At 39.6% G+C, this 20336-nt stretch overlaps 1 protein-coding gene across 3 annotated transcripts in view; it reads right to left on the bottom strand.

Annotated features, from left to right (window-relative positions):
• The window catches only part of heatr5a (HEAT repeat containing 5a), a 117740-nt gene that overhangs the window by 51239 nt on the left and 46165 nt on the right, over positions 1 to 20336 (bottom strand). For 2 of the 3 annotated variants that reach the window (XM_068039346.1, XM_068039348.1), the window contains 6 exons: positions 17167 to 17272; positions 13044 to 13234; positions 9226 to 9385; positions 8141 to 8330; positions 4253 to 4422; positions 3590 to 3616 (listed from right to left, as the gene is read on the bottom strand). In XM_068039346.1, coding sequence (XP_067895447.1) covers positions 3590 to 3616; positions 4253 to 4422; positions 8141 to 8330; positions 9226 to 9385; positions 13044 to 13234; positions 17167 to 17272 — 844 coding nt within the window. The remainder of the gene's footprint in view (positions 1 to 3589; positions 3617 to 4252; positions 4423 to 8140; positions 8331 to 9225; positions 9386 to 13043; positions 13235 to 17166; positions 17273 to 20336) is intronic. The other variant, XM_068039347.1, reaches the window with a different exon arrangement.

Here is a 20336-nt window from a genome sequence, read left to right as displayed (position 1 = left end):
ATTCTAGTGAATGAAGCTGTCCTATGATGCACTTAGTCTCTCTCCATAACACAGTTCATAGTTATAGCGTGGCTGAGGAGGGAAGCATGGATTTCCCTGAAGATGTTATGAAAATATTTTCTAACCTATTACAAATATGCCTTGTGTGGAATATGTGTTACCTTCCCTCACCACCAACTCATCAGGACAGAAAGAATGCATCTCCTTAGATTTATCTTCTTCTTTAGTATAGCACAGATCCAATCATTCTTAAAGGATCAAGCAAAATAGCAAGGACTGTTATCACAAATTCAATGGAGCAATCTAGTTTGAGCAGAGTGCACAGAAGTAATTAAACGTTTGCATTTAACTTGGTGTAGATATGCCAAGAGTAATCAAAGAACCATGTCTTGAATTTAGAAGGGAATGACTCCACATAAGATATAAAGCACTGAACTGTGGCACAAATCCAACAGGAAAGACAGAGAAAGGACAGCCAAAATAAATTTCATTTGAAGAAGTTTCCTTTTTATCTCTACTCTAAGAGTATTGGAATCTATTACAGTGCAAGCCAGCGGAAGTTAAGTAGAAGACTCAAGCTAGAGATGACCAGCAACTGCCTACAGATGAACAAAAATTTACATTTATGCAACAGATTCACTTCAACCACCAGAAATATGACACTGGGAAACATACAATCTTTTCTATTTGCAAAAAACTAAATTACAACCAATGACTATGGCCAGAGACAGTTGTCTCTTCATACCTTTCAACAAAAGCTGGAGTGAAGAACCTCAATTCTCAAAGGACATCATGGTGAAACAGAACACCACTGTTTCAATACATTGTGTTGCAATGGTTCACATCTACACTTCCACTTTAATCTTCCAGCAGCTTTGCAGAGACCCAAAAACAGACCTCAAGTCTGAACTTCGGATAAAGCAATGTGGTGGTTATGATATTTGACTTGTAACCCAGATGTTGGGAGTTCAGATCCCTTCATGGCATGTTGTGAGGGTGAATTAAATGAATGTTAATTTTTCATTTGGAATCAGGAAATAATGACCATGAAAGCTGACAGGTAGTCATAAAAACCCACATGACTAACAACCCGACCTACAGATGTGACTCTTAATGCAGCTTGGAGTGGCCAAGCAAGCTCTCTTTTTTGCAGCAACAATTACCACGAGAAGGCCTACATTCGCAGAACATCTAGAGATGGGCTTTATATTACATAGCCTTGAAAGTGTAGTTCACAATTTAATTAAAAAAAGATACTGTGTGCATTGGAAGGGATGTTACTAACATAAGTTGGAAGCATAAATACTAATAAAAAGGAAAAGAACACTTGTCACCACTAACGCAAATACCATTTAAAAGTAGTAGATTTAGGAATTCAAATCAGACAGCCAAACACGATGGACCAGGTTTGCTGGAGTTGGGCATTTTGCAATGTATCCTTTTAGTTGTACTTTTTTTTCCTTTCACCCTTTAGCTCTAATTTTTTTCCCCCTGCAAGTTGCTGAAGTGTGAACTCATAACAAGGACTGCGGGGCATCTGGGACCTTGATGGTCAACAGCGCCACCGATCTACATCCTTAGTCAATGAGATTTAAAGATTTCGAAAGAAAGAGGAATGGAGAAAAAATATGGCAAATTATAGTCAAAACAGGTAGAGAAAGAGAGAGAAAAAAATAAAAGAAATTTAAAATTCTCGAACAATTTACCTGTGGGAATAAGACTCCACAGTTTAAATTGTTTCATTTCTGGACCAGAGAAGATAAGTGTCAATGCAGGAACATAAATCTCTTAAAATGGTACTTACCCTGTTAAGTAGCAGCCCTAACTTTCTGTGGGAAGTTTAACTGGCAATTAATGTACAAATGCAGCAATTCCATGAATCTCTCGAGCAGGCTGAGGGTGAAATTCCATTTTTGTTGAGGTCAGACTGCAGCAGTGCAACTTGTCCAGCAACCTGTAGCGATTAACAATTCACAGGGTATCTCTTCCTCACCACAAGTTGCTGGACAATTTGCAAATTAGTAACGGCAATGCCATTAAACTCATTATTTTTTCAACAAAACCTGAGCTTATGACCATTAACAATGTAGAGAAACAAACTGCAGCTGTGATAGCTATGTTAACATAAATGTGTATCCCTAGTCCATTCCTGAAGGTGCTGAATCAGGTACCACATGTACATGGTCTAGGTGCTAGAAGACATGTTCTTCGTGCATGGGTTGAGATTATAAAGACTAATCCACTGTGGCATGACAGAACAAACAAGCCCAAAATTCAATTTTCACACAACTCTTCCATCTGTACTTTGCAGGAGGAACTGGTGGATAGTGATCAAGAATAGGGTCTCTGGCTGTTTTCTTTCCCTTTCCATTCTAGCTCAGAGCTGTTGTCAATAGTAATCTCCCTACAGTCCCCCAACTAATTGACTGCAGACCAGAATGATCATGGGACTGTTGGTCTGTCTTGTGTGGCTCCACATGAAGCAATGAACTTAGCACTTAGTCATAGGAGAGCTGCAGTCTTTTTTTGAAATAAAGTGTTTGGTGCAACATAAATATATAATGTGAAAATAGTACATGCTAGGCTTAAAATCCACAAAAACTGTAACTGGATATCTTTCTGGAAAAATATGATGCATATAAATTTAAGCAGAATATTGTTATAATTTGCACACTTGTGTCATTGTTAGTTCATTGAATACTTTTATTTCATTCAAGGTTGCACAGCATTATATATTGGATTCTGCACTGTAACTGATTAGTGGGCGTTACCATACCAATTACTTGTGCTAGAATTTAAGTCAAAACAATTCATTACAAGTTGCACAAAAGGTAATTTAAAGCTTGTTTTAATAATACAAAACTAAGTGTGATTTTAAACAGCTGAACCAAGATCAAGCTTTGAATGTAAAATTAATGCATATGAATTTAGTAGTGCACTCACCTGCAAACATAAAGAAATGCTGACAATTACTACCAAGCACAAAAGAACAGGCAAAAGTTAACAATTAAAGTAAACTGTAACCCTGTGGCATTACTTTTCGCAAAACTATTACCCTCTGCAAGTTAACGTGTGAAATCAGCAGCACATATTGCATCAGTTGATAGATATAAATCAATTAGTTTCAGGAAACCAGCAAAAAACTGAAAGAATCTCAAGTGAGGAAAACCTGCCAACAGCTATCACAATACATACTCTGGTCATCACAATCTCAAGGCTCTGGAGAGCTTCTTGCATGATCAAGCAAATAATAAAAAGCCAAACCATTTGCAGTATTAATCAGTACTGGTTACTGCCATCTTTGTGCAGCCCACAGATGCAAGTGATGCTAGTCAAATAAGGAAAGTACATTAGAAAATTAAGTCAAATACAGCTTTAGCCAAGGGTTATCAGTAGGGAGGTTACATCACACAGCTTGTTGGTATTCATTTTGCATGCTCAGCCAAGTTGTTAGATTGATTAATAAAGACAGAGCTAAAAACAAACCAATATAAAAAGGTATCCAAACACATCAAACCAACACTTGTTTGGGGGGTGGTGGTAGGTGGGAAGTGGGTGGGAAATGGGCGGAATGAGGGAGACAACCTACCCAAACAGAATTATCCAATAAGATTTCCTGTGCAAAAGAACAAATGACAGACCAGTCACAACAACACACTGGTTATGTCACATTTGTTCAACAAATGGAAACGATGGTGCCAATTATAACATTTCTAGCAAGAACTTGACACTACACATAGCACTGCGCTCTGATTCACTACCCAGAGTCTGCACACTGCCACAAAAATAATTTCACTGTGCAGAGTCGGTGAAGAATTCTTAGTGTTGGCGACCTCTTGATACGCACTTAAAATCCAATCCATTAAATCACAAGCGTGTTGCAAAATGCAAGAAAAAGTCCCTTATACTGTTTACACACATTAGCAAATGAAGTAAATCATATTACAATACATTCCGCTTAAATAAGTCTGTGCCACTGGTTGTATGCAATTTTCCTGCATTACGGTGAGTTTTATTAGGGGCCCCATATTTGTCTGTTTGATCTATTATCTGACCCTGGCACTGTGTATGGTTAACATAACATGCTCCTTAAAAATAAACAAAAGCTGTACAGCTTAGGTGACATACAGTTTAAGTCACAGCAAGGGCTACAACCAATTTAGGATTTACGGATGGCACACTTAAGAAATGTAAGTTTTAGGTACCGAAAATCAAATATTAAAAAAAGGATATATCCAAGTGGTATACTTACACACAGACTGGGGACAAGGCTGGAAAGGTTGACATGACGTGGTGCAAACATATGTAGCTGCTGGAGGCAGGAGATGGCTTGTGCCTGCACAAGACAATCAGGGTTATCCTGCATCACAGCACAGCCAACTAGGCAGGAAGTTCTTAACAGGGGGACAGATGTGCTGTTGCCTAGGAATTAAATATACATAGATTATTTATTTTTAATTATTGGAACAGTGAGTTCTGAATTTCTTCGATATTCAGTATAGATTGAAAACATTACATTTTCCAGCAGTGGACCTTACAAAAAAAATTTGTCCAGGATCACTCTGTTCTATCAATACAACAACCTGCATTTATACAGCACCTTTAATGTAATAAAGTGTCCCGAGGTGCTCATAGGTACCAAGTCACATAAAGATACATGAGGGCAGATGACCAAAAGCTTGGTCGAAAAGGTACATCTTAAAAGGAGGAAAGAAAGGGAGAGACAGACAGAGAGATTTAAGGAGGGAATTCCAGAGCTTAGCACCGTGTCAGCTGAAGGCATGGCCACTAAGGGTGCAGGAATTAAAACCAGGGTACTCAGGAGGCCAGAATTAGAGGACCATCTCGGATGTTTCTGCAGCTGAAGATGATTACGGATATTATTTTAAAACAAGGTTAAGAATTTTAAAATCAAGGTATTGCTTAACTGGGAACCAATGTAAGTCAATAAGCACAAGGGTGATGGGTGAATGGGACAGTGTGAGTTAGAACACAGGCAGCAGAGTTTTGGATGACCTCAAGTTTATAAGGGGTAGATCATGGAAGGCTGGCCTGGAGTGTGTTGGAATAATCAACTCCAGAGGTAACAAAGGCACGAATTTCAGCAGGTGAGTTTAGGTAGGGACGGTGTCGGGCAATGTTACAGAGGTAGAAATGGGTGGTCTTAATGATGGCGTGGATATGTGGTTGGAAGCTTATCTCAGGGTCAAATATAACACCAAAGTTGCAAACAGTCTGGTTCAGCTTCAGATAGTTGCCAGGGAGAGGGCTGAGATGGGTGGATAGGGAATAGAGTTTGCAGCGGGGCTGAAGACAATGGTTTTGTCCCAAAAGTTAATTGGAGAAAATTTCTACACATCCAGTACTGGATGTCAGACAAGCAGTCTGTCAATTTAGAAACATTGGAAGGGTCAAGAGAGCTGGTGGTGAGGTAGAGCTAGGTGTCATCAGTGCAACACTGTGGTTTTTGGATATAGCCACTGAGGGGCAGCATGTACACGACAAATAATGCATAACGATAGAAAAAATATCTAGTCACCAATTTGCCACAAGAAATGTTTCTAGAATGACGTGAATGTAATAGCATATTTAATTTACACTTAAATAACACTGTTAATTCGTCTGTCAAAATAATGAAATCGTAATATAGCAAGATAAAAACGAGCACATTATTAGATGTTAGGATGTCACAAAATGCTGCCAATCCAATAAATTACTTTTTAAAATGTATTCTGTGGGTAGATGCAGCAAACAATTTTCAAATAGCAAGGGCCCATAAGCAACAGGATAACAGGATGAATGACCAGTTCATCTGTTTTTATCAGCTGAGGGAAAAATATTGTCAAAGATCCTACTCTTCTTTTAATAATGCCATGGCATCTTTCATGTCCACCCTGAATGATTGGATTAAGCAGATGGGGCCTTTGCTTTTCTGTCCCAACCAAAGATAATCTATCTCTGTAATGCAGCACTCCTTTAGTGACACAATGTTGTCTCAGCCTTATGCAAGTCTTGCAGTGGGACTTATACATAGGCAAGATGGCTACTAACGAAGCCAAGCTGATCTCCTCTTTAAATATGCAAAAATCACATAGCAAAACCAAAGTGAACCTGGTCAGGAAATACAGAGGGAAGGATCAACAAAGAATAAAATACGAACACTAAATCTACCTGAAAATAAATCATTCTTTTTTGAAAACAAATTAAAATCTAAATCCTTACTGCACTACAGTGAGTTAACTCAATCAAGTTCAGCCTTTTCCCTAACACTTTTGTTTTGTGCTTGTGGCAAAAAAGTCGTTTCTGTAAGTAGACCAAATCTTCTTTGGCCCAAAACCGGAGCCCTTCCACAGTTCACATCTGTTGATTGTGAACATGTTATATCCAATGACCCCATAATGCTTGTATAAAGCACAAAGTTATTTAGGATGCCCAATGTTTGCCTGACTTCTTTGAATGGCAGTAAATGCAATGGTATGACTGCTATGCAAAGAATCAAGAGAATGGCTCCAGCATGAGGCTGCTATTTGGCCCGTCGTGTCCGTGCTGTCTCCCTGCAAGTGCAACCCAGCTGCCCCACTCCCTCGCCCTTTGCCTGTAGCCTTGCAAAATTTCTCTCACCAGCAATTCTCTTTTGAAAGCTATGACTGACTCTGCCTCCACCATGCTCTCAGGCAGCATCCCCACCCCCTTAGACTGTACCCTTTATTTTATAATGCCTCTCCTCATTCTTCCTACTTCACACTCCTTTGCATTAAATATCATTTGCCAAGTGTCTGCCCATTCCACCAGCTTGTCTATGTCCTTTTCACATCTATTTCTATCTGCCTCAGTAAAGCCTGGCTACCCGACCAAACCCAATGTGTGTCGGGGTCGGGTCGGGTCTGTATTTGGTGCCCAGCATTTGGGCTCGAGTTGGGTTGGACTGTACTGTTTTGTTTTGTATTGCTTTTGTTTTAGTCTATGATCATTTTCTGTTTCAAATATATGTTTATTATTAGGTCGGGCATTTAAAAAAATTAAATGACTCAGGCCCGGGTCGGGTTTTAATTTTATACCCAAGCCAGGCTTTACTCCTCAGCTCACAATACTTCCAAGTTTTGCCTCATCTGAAATTACCACCTATTTAGGTCATTTATATACCTTGGACTGACCGCTGGGGAATCACACTGTATACCCTCCTTAGTCTGAAAAACAACTTTTCACCACTACTCTCCATTTCCTGTCACTCAGCCAACTTGGTATCTGTGCTGCCACTTTCCCTCTTGTTCCATAGGTGTCAACTTTGCCAGCAAGCCTATTAGTGGCACTTTATTAAACCTCTCTTGGAAAGCTAAAACTAACATTTTTGCTTAGAGGTTGAATAATACACTAAGATACTGTTAGTAAAATGCTTAACAACAAGTCATGCAACCAGGGATTAAACCACATTTTATAACATGTATTTCTTACACAGTCTGATAAGCATCAGGTCTTCTGGCTGGGACAGCAATACATAGACCATCACAATGCAATATTGTACACGGATAGTGAAAATCTCCACTCCATCAACACAGTTTTCATTCTCCACCCAGAAGTAAAGACAGAGATTGTAATTAACAATACAAAGGCCTCTGAAGTCAAGATCATCTCATCAATCCTGACTAAAGAGACAACGGGCAGAGGATATTCACATCAGGCTGATGACCAGATACCAATGTTCTCAGGGGGTCTGATTCCAGCTAAATGCCTTCCAACCAAATCCAAATTTTCGTATCCTGTCTAACTTCCAGTTCAAATCAACCTCTGAGGTCTTGCAGTCACATGTCTGCCAAACTCCACTTTCCATTTACTCAGGCAAAACAGCGTTCATTTTAACTCAAAACATGTTTAAAAATTGTATGAAATAAACAGAAATTCTATTTCCACACAAAAAACTATGCTTTCCATTGAAAACACCTATTCCTTTATTGGGGATGGAGGAGCATTAAATAAATCAATGTAATAAATACAAATACGATATTAATACTAATATTTTAACTTATAATATAATTTTCTGGCATTTATCATGCAATGGGAATATATTTCTAATATTCTTGGGTATTCTCATTACAATGATAAAAAGGATGGTTTCATTTCTTAATTACTGCTAACATGTTACCTTGCAGTTCTGGCCCCAATGTGGTAATAAGCACATTCAAACAACGACCCAAACTTTGATGAACTTCAGCATGAGCAGGAGACACAGTCAACAGCAGGAGCAGGACTAGAGACAGACTTGATTCCACATGGACATTATACATTGGACCACTGGAATCTATTAACAATGACAAGGAGTGCAATGCCCAAGTCTACAAGTGAAGACAAGAAGAGTATTTATAAACTCTATTAAATCTTTTAATGATACTTTTAATATACTACCTGCATGCATTAATAAATTGATAAATTCCGCAACCTTGGAAAGATATTGCTGACAAAGCTTCTTTATAAACAAATCACATTTACACCAAAAACAAACTAACCAAAAGTAACGGATTGAGCTTCTTAGGTTAGATAGGCAAATCAATGTACACTATTAATCCTTTCTGACACTATCATGGAGGGAATATTCATTTGTCTAACAATTCAGTGCCATTAAATATTGCAGATTAGATATCTTACTCTATTTCAAATCAGACAAGTACATTTAACTCAATATTTAGCATTCTTCCACACAAATTAATATTACAACATTCTATTATACTTTGAATATATAGATACTTTAGAAATAGAAATGGTTTACATGGTTTGCAATTATTCAAATGCTCAGGCAGTAAATGGCTATCAACTAGACAAACAGTGAATTAAGCAACCTTCCAAAAATGCAATCATTACACCAAATGTTTGCATCTAACAAGAAAGCATACAACTAAAGCTCAATTCATCATTATTTAGCAGTCACAGGGTACCACAGTGCCCAAAGAGATAAACTTTTAAAACTTTACGTGTGAAATATAGCACCAAAAAGATTAGAAAAGAACGAGGCATATAAATTATGCAGCTTGTAAATCTGTCAATTAAGGTATTTTCACAAAGCTCAGATGGGATTGTTATTATATGAAAACCTGATGTAATTTAATAAAGTTGTGGCAATATATTTCTTCAATGTAGCAAAGCTGAAGAAGAATTTTTAATCAAAACTGAATTTTCATGCTTTCACATTTGGAAGAATTTCCTTTTGACTCCACATGCCAAAATATATATTACCTGAACTTCAGGTGAGGTGCTGTCTTGAGATAAAGTATAAAGAATACTGACACAAGCATTCAAGTGTTGAGTTGAAACTATTCCTCCCAGGTACCTACAAAGGGAACCTAAGGCCATTGAGTGTCCTGTGCGTGATACCACATCCCTAGCAGACTTTAACCTGAAATTGTAAAGAAGGAAGCAGTTACTAGAAATCCATGGATTTATTCACAAGCTACAAAAACAAATTTGCATCTGGTGTATACATTTTAATTTGGTGCTCAGCTAACTTTTCTGTACTATTTGGCTGCCAGATAAAACAAGCATGCTGAGAAGGATCAAAAATGCAGCTCGCACATTCTGGTTAACTTTAGGTCAGCAGTTACAATGCACAGCATAGAGGAAAGTGCTAGCCCAAGCCCTTCTTGGTTTTACATTATACAATTCAGAAGTCAGAGTATTAGTTCATGCCTCCTTGCAGGTGCTGCTCTATATTGGGTCTGTAACTCAAAACAGAATTGGTTATTTAAAAATATTTTAAGTAACTGTACAGATATGAGCTGATTAAGACTTTTTCCATTGTTATAATTAAGTTTACAAAAATGCACATTTCTTCAACAGTGTTCAAAATGCTGGTGTTAAACCTCTAGTAAACTTAAGGCACTCAAGAACCCATATTGAAAGATGCAACACTAATTCGGCTATAAATTTGATAGAATTGCAGTCTGTAGTCATCAACACAGTTAAAATTACACAGTGCAATTCAATAATCTTTGTATAGAATAGCCACAAAATTTACTAAAGGGAGAAAACTGTAAACTTGGCTGTTTCCCTAGTTGAGGGAGAGATTTGGAACTTTGGAGCATATTTCTGTAAAGCTGTAGCATGACTCTAGCCTGAAAATTCTAATTGTTATTAATCTCTGAAGCTGAAGGCATATGAAGGATAGAATACATGTGACATAAAAATAATTGTCTGTTAGTAACAGAAGCACTAATAATAAAAAAAACATTTATGCTGTAATAGAGCACTGTTAGTTCATCAAGCTGGTTAGGTCCTCTTCACTGATGTATTTTGAAATTCAAATGTTGTTCTTGAATGGCAGATTTTTTTATAAACAGACATATTTAAACAAAAATACTGAAATATCTTCCACTAATATTCTTGTGGGGGCTGGGGGGGGGGGGGGGGAAGAATAATCTCTGACTGTAATCTGTCATACATAATTCAATGATATGCCTCTGAAATACCACCTATAACATTAGTATGACCTTAGATCTAACAGCTTAAATCATGATGATTAATGATTGAAGCACTGACATTTTAATTTTCCTTGAAATGAAAATATACAAACAGATTTGCATTTTCAACTAATTTTTGTTGGAAAATTGTTTATGGTTCAAATAGGACAAACATTTAGTAGTTGCAGCATACCCAAGTGTCAAAGATGACCAGTTTATTTTAATTTGCATCAGGTAATATTGATACTGGATTGAGTAAATGAAACAAAGTCTCCGGAGGGAGTTACAAGCCCCGAAGGGGTGACAGCAAGATCACAGAAAACAACATCTGTGCAGAGGAAATTAATTACAGCAAAGCCAGAAATCAAAAGAAAAGGCAGCTTATGAGTATGTTACCAGTTATTTCTTAAAGTGTATATCAGTAATGGGCTCTTCAGTGGCCTGAAATCAGCCAGCATTGTGGATTTTTTCAATTACCAATTTTCTCCCCTCCTATGAACTTGTTGTCCAGTTTCGGAATCGTCATTCTTCCCATCTTGATTCTGAACAAGATGTCAAACGATATTCAACTGCGCAGGGCAGCATGCCTAAATCCAACTCATCCTCATCAGACATCCACACACATGCACTCTGCAGCAGAAATCCTGAGCAACTTTACTGCCATTCGAGCAGACAACTATCTTGACTCTGAATTGAACCTTGGCTCTTTTAAAACATTTAGTTCATACACACTACCTCTCCAATAACTGACTGTCTCTGATCCAGGAAAGAAAATAGTGACAACTCCCATTGAGTAAAGAGTGCATGGTAATAGATATTAATTGAATGCCTCACTGATCACCACATGACCAAAAAGGCTGCCGGAAAATGACCATTAAGTAGAAGATCTTTGCTAAAATTTATTTTTTTTAAATTAAGACATTTATAAGACTGAAGCAGTTTTCACTGAAGATACTTTCTTTCCCTCAAGTTATCCTTTGTCCTGAATGACTGTCAGAATTTCAATAGATAAAAGTGCATGCTGGGGAAGGCACCACAATCACCAGTATGACTGTTTGTAAATTGCTTTAATGTTTTAAAATACACTTGGTAAAAAAAAAGTTGGTGCTCAACCTGAACAATAACAAATGTCAATCAAGAGCTAGGGTCCTCCCTTTTGAAAAGAAAACCTATAGGCATATTGCACTAGACAATTCATTATGCACTGATGCAAACCTTTAGTATAGCTCAGGCGAGAAACACAAATAAGTTAGTCTAAAATTTTGAGACCATCTAATGAAACATCATGGGACAAGTTACTGTGTTAAAAGCGCAATATAAATGAGAGTTGTTTGTCCTCATAAAGGAATTAACCACGTCCACAGAAACAAGATGGTCGAACCAAGCGTGCAGAGGGGTCGTGCTAGAATTTAACCAGGTAAAACTGCACAGCTCACACTGGTAAGTTTGCCACCCCTTTTTCAGCTTGCTCAATGCTATCTGGTCAGACTTCAACTGGGAGCTGAATGGGGAAAAATCCAAGCCTCCAGAAGCAAGTCTACTCCTATAATTTCCAACTTCTTCATGAAGGCTACATTTGGCACTAAATCAAAAGTCCATAAAAGTTCAATGAGCCCAATGACACACTGCACTCACTAAGAAAGCAACAGTCCTACATTCATGAGAGAAGAAGCCAGCTGACTCCTTTAAGATTACTTGACAGCTTCACAGCAGTCATCCAACAGCAACTTGCATTTACATAGTGCCTTTAATGAAGAAAAATGAGCCACGACAAGAAGTAGGTATTACTTAGGAGGGTGATGAAAAATTTGGTCTAGATGTGATTTTAAACATGGACTTACAGGAAGAGGGGAAAGAAGAGAGGCGGATGTGTTTGGACAGGGACTTCCAGAGCATTTGCAGTAAGTGCTTGAAGGCATGACCACCGAAGGTGGGCAAAGGTGGGGGGCAGGGGGGAATTGCACAAGTGGTTGGAGCTCAAGGTGCAAAGAGTATGGGGGCAAGGGGTTGTAGGTCTGGAGGAGGTTACAGAGACAGGAAGGGCAAGGCCACGGAGGAACTTAAACACATAGATAGAATTTTAAAGAGGTATTGGGGGAACCGGGAACCAATATAGAAAAGTGAGGACAGGGGTGATGGGTGATTGGCACTAGGTGGAGGATAGGATATGGGTAGCAGAGTTTTGCATGAGCTGACATTTGTGGAGGGTGGAGAACAGGAGGCCAGTGAGGAAAGCATTTGAATAGTTGCATTTGGAGGTGACAAAGACATAGATAAGAGTTTCAGGAGCAGATTCAATAGTGAAAAAGGCATGATTCATCTTCACTGTACATTCACAAACCTGTATTTTACTGCAGGGATCAAGATAGGAATCCTAGCTAATTTCTCCTCTTATGCAGAAAATCTACAATTGTCCTGTGCAGATCCATTACAGTTGCTTCAGTGTAGAACAAGGAGGGACTCTGGCACTGGCTCAGTAAGACTCATGATCAAACATCGTGGCACAATTATCCCACACAGAAGCTAAACAGTTTTTTTTAATAATGGGGTTTATTGCACTGCAATCAAAAAGAACATTTTATATTTTGATTTACTCACTTTTCAAAGCTGGTCTGTGCTAGCCTAGCAGTGAAGGCACCATCAGCTACTACCTGTGCCAGTCTGGCCAGAGTCTCTGCTGCAGCACATCTTAGCAGAAGATTTGTACTTTCCAAGGAACGCATTACCAGAGCCAGAGCAGGTCTTCTCACCTCTTCTGGTCCTAAACTACCTTTCTTGCAAGCTAACTTCTGAAAAAGAAAAACACGAACTGCATTCATACAAGCTTACATAATTTCTTCAGCAAGGGCCAATTTCCTCTAGCAACAAGAGCCATTTTAAAGATACCTTATCCCAATGTGCAATCATCTGAGAAAAAAGACTTAGCATCTACATTCCATAATGATAAACAGCAACAAGCACATGCTAAGCTGATGCATGTATACCCATACTATTCAATTCTAAACAACGAGGTGGACCCAGTGGCTCGTTATTGGTATGACAAAAAGAATTGAAAACACAAATAATTATTTATATATCGTGTCACGCACGCGAGAAGTACAACGATACAACAATTATGAACAAAACTGGAAGGGTTATAAAAACTGACTTTGTCTTTTAAAAATGAACCTCTTTTTAAAAAGTGAATATTACAAAATGGCCACCAAAGAAAAAGTTCTTGGCCTTTGTGTATTCAAACTGTCTGACAGGGACAAAGGAAAATCTTCAAAACTAAGAGGTGTCAATTGAACTCATCCTAAAAACTCCAGAATTGAATGTCTTCTTCTGAAACAAAGAAGGTGTGAAATAGTCCTGAGCCATTGTGCGGTCACCATGGGGAAGAGACCAGAGCGTCTCTTACCAGGTGGTGAGAGGTAACACTGCTTGACCTTAAAAAAAGGAGCTGAGAGAGAATCCAGACAGAGAGAAGAAAAGCAACATCCAGCAGCCTGCTTCCAGCAAACCAGAAGGCACGTGCCCTGCTGTAGAATCCTACATCTACACAAGACAGTAGTGAACTGGAAGCGATCCACTGTCTTCAACTGAACTTACAACCAAGAGAGAAATCGACAATCACCTCAGGCCTGCAACCCACGAGAAGTCGATTTCCAAGAGAATTCAACAGGTTTATCGTGATATCCCTCTCCAAACTTAAAAATCACTTAGCCTTTTTTCTGCTCTCTATCCGTCTCTCTGTGCGCACGCACGAGCGAGCGAATGCGTGAGTGGGCGAATGCGACAATTTCGGGATAAGGCGTATTGATCAATAAACAATTGACTTTCTGTTTTTAAACCTACAAGAAAACCTGTCTGTTTAATTGACAAATAAAACTCAAAGGGGTTAAAACCTTGTCGAGCAAACCTGCTTTGCCAAAGGAGGATTTTTAATTCATTGGTTGGAAACCAACATTAAACTTTTAATTAAAAAAAAGGAGCTGGGATCCTACAGTTACCTTTTAAAAAAAAAACTGGCAGCCAAGATGGCCACCACAATTTGCATCCGAAATACCTCACATTCCAGGACATTGAACTGGAAACACATGTCTAACAAGAAGCCCATCCAAAACAATGCTTTGGCTAACTGAGTAGATTATCCAAATCACCCTCTTTAGCAAGACATTCAAAGCCATCTTGAGGCATTCATGAGCGGAGACGTCCCTCTAAACACTGCCAATACCACCTGAGAGGGGTTTTGGGTTTTAAACTTCGGAACTCATGAAAAACAAAGGGGGATTGAGAGAACCACGTGACCATCTCCCCAGGCTGTATAAAACTGGGAGTTTTGTTACACACAGCAGACAAGCTACTGAGATCTTGAAGCAGAGGCTTCATTTGCGAACCAGGCACAACCCAGTGGGACTGTACGTCTCTCTCTCCCTATTACATCACAAGTTTAAAAGCCATCTGCGGCTGTGGACCATCCAAGCCGACAAACTGCTACAGATAGAGACACCAGGAAAAGAAAGCCACCTACAATTCTGTCTCTAAGAAAATCTTGAGCCAGGTGGGCCAGTCACAAGGCAAGACTTCAAGATCACAACTTCAGCCGGAAGACAACACAATCATCCAACCCACAGACTGTGTATTAATTTTTACTTGTTCTGGACTCTAAAATCCAAACCCAACTATTTCTTATCCATTCTGTACTCTATTTGTGTGAGTGAAAGTGTAGCATAATTTTATTATTTTATCCAGATCAGGTTTAATTTTTTTTTCAAGTACAATAAACTCACCTCTTTCTTGGTTAAGCTCAAGAAAACCTGTGCGATTGATTCTTTACGATCACAACAGAGGTAAAAGGTAAAACACTCACTGAAGTGGGAAGCACAACTACTGTTGAAAAAGGAATAAAACCTGTTGCGGTCAAACAAGAGGAAGGGCAAGGCAGGAGCCTTGCGACCACTCCTCACCTGATCGTAACACCCTAATAACAAAACACACTTGCTGCGGTCAGGTGGGGAGTTGAACAGTGGGAACCACCTACATCTCACCACGTGGCCTTAACAATTGCCTTTCACAATCTCAGGATATTTCAAAGTACTTTACAATCAATAAAGTACTGCTGTAATGTAGGAAACACTGCACCCAATCTGCACACATGGTCCCACAAACAGCAATGGGATAATGTCCAGAAAATTTGATTCTATTGTGATGTTTGTTGAGGGATAAATATTAACCAGGACACTAGGGAAGAGCTCCCACACTCTTCTTTGAAAAGTGCCAGATGATCTTTTATGTCCATCTAAGAAGGTCGACGTTTCATCCTTGGTTTAGCATCTCATCTGAAAGAGGCAGCTCCAATGGTGCAGCACTCCTTCAGCACTGCACAGAAACATTAGCCTGGATAATGCCCTGAAGCCTTGGGGGTGGGACTTGAACCCACAAATTTCTGACTGAGATGAAAGTGCCATCACTGAGCCATGACTGACACCCAGTGGAAGCAAACAGCAATACTGAAAAGCTAATACCAACCTACGACTCTAAAATAGACTTGCAGGGCTATGGGGATCGAGCCAGGGAGTGGGACTGACTGCATAGCTTGATGGAGAGCCGGCATGGGCTCGATGGGCCGAATGTGCCGTATATAAATAAATAAATGACTTTATGGAAAAAAAGAATTGTGAACCAAGATTAGAATGTCAGGCCAAGAGGAAAAGGCAGAAAAAGCGCACGCCAGAGGCCAGGCGCGTATCCATTGTCTCTCGAGATAAGGAGGCCCAAAAGAAGAAGAGAGGCTCATTACAAACAGGAGGAAAAAGAATACTGCAAACATGAAAATGAGCATTAACAACTGCTACTGGGATCTTTACACAAGCCAAAATGGAGGAAGAGAGAGAGAAAACACTGAATGCACTTCAACTGATGGAGAAAGGTTTATTTATGAAGGTGCAACAGATATAACTCATAACAGTGCACAATATTTATATGAAATTAAGTACTAACTTTCGAAGAAAGTTACTTTGGCGAATTCTTCAGGGCGTTTTAGTCGTGCAAATTTGACGGATGTGTAGGATACTGTAATTCTAACTGGAGAGAGTTTGGAAATTGTGATCAGAAGGGAAGAATATCATTGAGCACAAGGAACAAGTCAATTAACATTAATGGATTGTTTTCTGGAAGCAGCTCCAATCAATTTAAGAGTAAAGTTGCATGACCAAGACGACGAAACCTCAAGTCAGCTGGCTGAATAAGCCAACCATTTTGTAGACTCACAAGCTTAAAATTCTTGCCAATAACTCTACATTCATGCATTTCACATTGTTTTGGCTCACTAAGATAGAGGATAGAGTATTAGTGATATGGAATGGAACACTTCTTCCACTTTTCACCATTGAACACTCCCAGGTGTGGCACATAGATGCAGAGGAATACACTCAATTTTGCCTCATTGTGGGTTCATCAAAAATCTCAGAAAAACGCCTCATCTTAATGATCATTCTCAATAACATAGCAATTATAGCCAATTTTTAGCAAACATCAGGCACTTTGAAGCTAGTTGTTCATACTGGTTATATACTGAGACTGTCAAATGGATTTCATACAAGGCTCATACAGTCACAAAATGAGATTTTCACTGCATTAGCCTGAGCTCAATTCAAACCCAACTTTTGTCATTTCAAATTAGTGAACAGTTTCAAGTTCTCTTTATCCTCAGGGAGCATGATGAAAACAGCATGCTTACCTTCAATCCACAGCAGAATGCAGCAAAAACATTTAGCTGTACAGTTTGCTGCTTTGATCCTTTAGTTTGCTTTATGGACTCTGTAAATTGATCCAATATCTGTGCTCTAGGGAAAAAATGAAGTGGTAAAAGTTTTATACAACTCTAGAACTGTTACCTATGGATTTTGATATTTACATTGAAAAGCTATTGAAAGATTATGGAAAGATGTAGGAGCAACAGGGTGGTGGTGACAGGAGATTTTAATTTTCCCAACATTGACTGGGATTCACTTAGTGTTAGAGGTCCAGATGGAGCAGAATTTGTAAGGAGCATCCAGGAGGGTTTTCTAGAGCAGTATGTAAATAGTCCAACTCGGGAAGGGGCCATACTGGAACTGGTGTTGGGGAATGAGCCGGGCCAGGTGGTTGACGTTTCAGTAGGGGACTACTTTGGGAATAGTGATCACAATTCCGTACGTTTTAGAATACTCATGGACAAAGACGAGAGTGGTCCTAAAGGAAGAGTGCTAAATTGGGGGAAGGCCAACTATACCAAAATTCGGCAGGAGCTGGGGAATGTAGATTGGGAGCAGCTGTTTGAAGGTAAATCCACATTTGATATGTGGGAGGCTTTTAAAGAGAGGTTGATTAGCGTGCAGGAGAGACATGTTCCTGTGAAAATGAGGGATAGAAATGGCAAGATTAGGGTACCATGGATGACAGGTGAAATTGTGAGACTAGCTAAGAGGAAAAAGGAAGCATACATAAGGTCTAGGAGGCTGAAGAAAGACGAAGCTTTGAAAGAATATCGGGAATGTAGGACCAATCTGAAACGAGGAATTAAGAGGGCTAAAAGGGGTCATGAAATATCTTTAGCAAACAGGGTTAAGGAAAATCCCAAAGCCTTTTATTCATATATAAGGAGCAAGAGGGTAACTAGAGAAAGGATTGGCCCACTCAAGGACAAAGGAGGAAAGTTATGCGTGGAGTCAGAGAAAATGGGTGAGATTCTAAATGAGTACTTTGCATCGGTATTCACCGAGGAGAGGGACATGACGGATGTTGAGGTTAGGGACAGATGTTTGATTACTCTAGGTCAAGTCGACATAAGGAGGGAGGAAGTGTTGGGTATTCTAAAAGGCATTAAGGTGGACAAGTCCCCAGGTCCGGGTGGGATCTATCCCAGGTTACTGAGGGAAGCGAGAGAGGAAATAGCTGGGGCCTTAACAGATATCTTTGCAGCATCCTTAAACACGGGTGAGGTCCCGGAGGACTGGAGAATTGCTAATGTTGTCCCCTTGTTTAAGAAGGGTAGCAGGGATAATCCAGGTAATTATAGACCGGTGAGCCTGACGTCAGTGGTAGGGAAGCTGCTGGAGAAGATACTGAGGGATAGGATCTATTCCCATTTGGAAGAAAATGGGCTTATCAGTGATAGGCAACATGGTTTTGTGCAGGGAAGGTCATGTCTTACCAACTTAATAGAATTCTTTGAGGAAGTGACAAAGTTGATTGATGAGGGAAGGGCTGTAGATGTCATATACATGGACTTCAGTAAGGCGTTTGATAAGGTTCCCCATGGCAGGCTGATGGAGAAACTGAAGGCGCATGGGGTCCAAGGTGTACTAGCTAGATGGATAAAGAACTGGCTGGGCAACAGGAGACAGAGGGTAGCAGTGGAAGGGAGTTTCTCAAAATGGAGACGTGTGACCAGTGGTGTTCCACAGGGATCCGTGCTGGGACCACTGTTGTTTGTGATATACATAAATGATTTGGAGGAAAGTATAGGTGGGCTGATTAGCAAGTTTGCAGACGACACTAAGATTGGTGGAGTAGCAGATAGTGAAGGGGACTGTCAGAGAATACAGCAGAATATAGATAGATTGGAGAGTTGGGCAGAGAAATGGCAGATGGAGTTCAATCAAGGCAAATGCGAGGTGATGCATTTTGAAAGATCCAATTCAAGAGTGAACTATGCAGTAAATGGAAAAGTCCTGGGGAAAATTGATGTACAGAGAGATTTGGGTGTTCAGGTCCATTGTTCCCTGAAGGTGGCAACGCAGGTCAATAGAGTGGTCAAGAAGGCATACGGCATGCTTTCCTTCATCGGACGGGGTATTGAGTACAAGGGTTGGCAGGTCATGTTACAGTTGTATAAGACTTTGGTTCGGCCACATTTGGAATACTGCGTGCAGTTCTGGTCGCCACATTACCAAAAGGATGTAGATGCTTTGGAGAGGGTGCAGAGGAGGTTCACCAGGATGTTGCCAGGTATGGAGGGTGCAAGCTATGAAGAGAGGTTGAGTAGATTAGGATTATTTTCATTAGAAAGACGGAGGTTGAGGGGGGACCTGATTGAGGTGTACAAAATCATGAGAGGTATAGACAGGGTGGATAGCAAGAAGCTTTTTCCCCAGAGTGGGGGATTCAATTACTATGGGTCACGAGTTCAAAGTGAGAAGGGAAAAGTTTAGGGGGGATATGCGTGGAAAGTTCTTTACACAGAGGGTGGTGGGTGCCTGGAACGCGTTGCCAGCGGAGGTGGTAGACGCGGGCACGATAGCGTCTTTTAAGATGTATCTAGACAGATACATGAATGGGCAGGAAGCAAAGAGATACAGACCCTTAGAAAATAGGCAACATGTTTAGATAGAGGATCTGGATCGGCGCAGGCTTGGAGGGCCGAAGGGCCTGTTCCTGTGCTGTAATGTTCTTTGTTCTTAAACCAAAATCTAAACAATACCACCAATGTATGCCAGTTGAAAAATGTTGGAGATTTTGTATGAATATGATAATATTTTCCAGTACTTATTCCTGACTGGTGCAAGTAGGTACATTTAGGATTTAATCTTTTTGAAATACTTTATCTTAAATGTTGTTAACTGTTAAAAATTAGAGACAAAAATATTTCACACAATGGATAAAATTAAGATTTTGGTGTAAACCTATGCGAATACAGGACAAATCTATTGAAATTGATTTTGCAGACTTTTGGCAATGAGTGTACAAGTGAGAAATACATTGTTTAAAAACCTGAATTTCTATTTCTTACAATTCTGTACACTATTTGCCCACATAGTACATGGAAGCCCAAAACATTTTGCATAAAAGCCAAAACAATCAACAGCATGCACTATCTTCTGTATGAAATCAGCCACGAAGTTAAGAAGCAGAGGACAGAAGAATCAT

Source organism: Heterodontus francisci, chromosome 9, assembly GCF_036365525.1.
Source record: "Heterodontus francisci isolate sHetFra1 chromosome 9, sHetFra1.hap1, whole genome shotgun sequence".
NCBI lineage: Eukaryota > Metazoa > Chordata > Chondrichthyes > Heterodontiformes > Heterodontidae > Heterodontus > Heterodontus francisci.
Note: the sequence above shows the minus strand (reverse complement) of the source record. Positions and strands in the feature narration are given on the sequence as shown.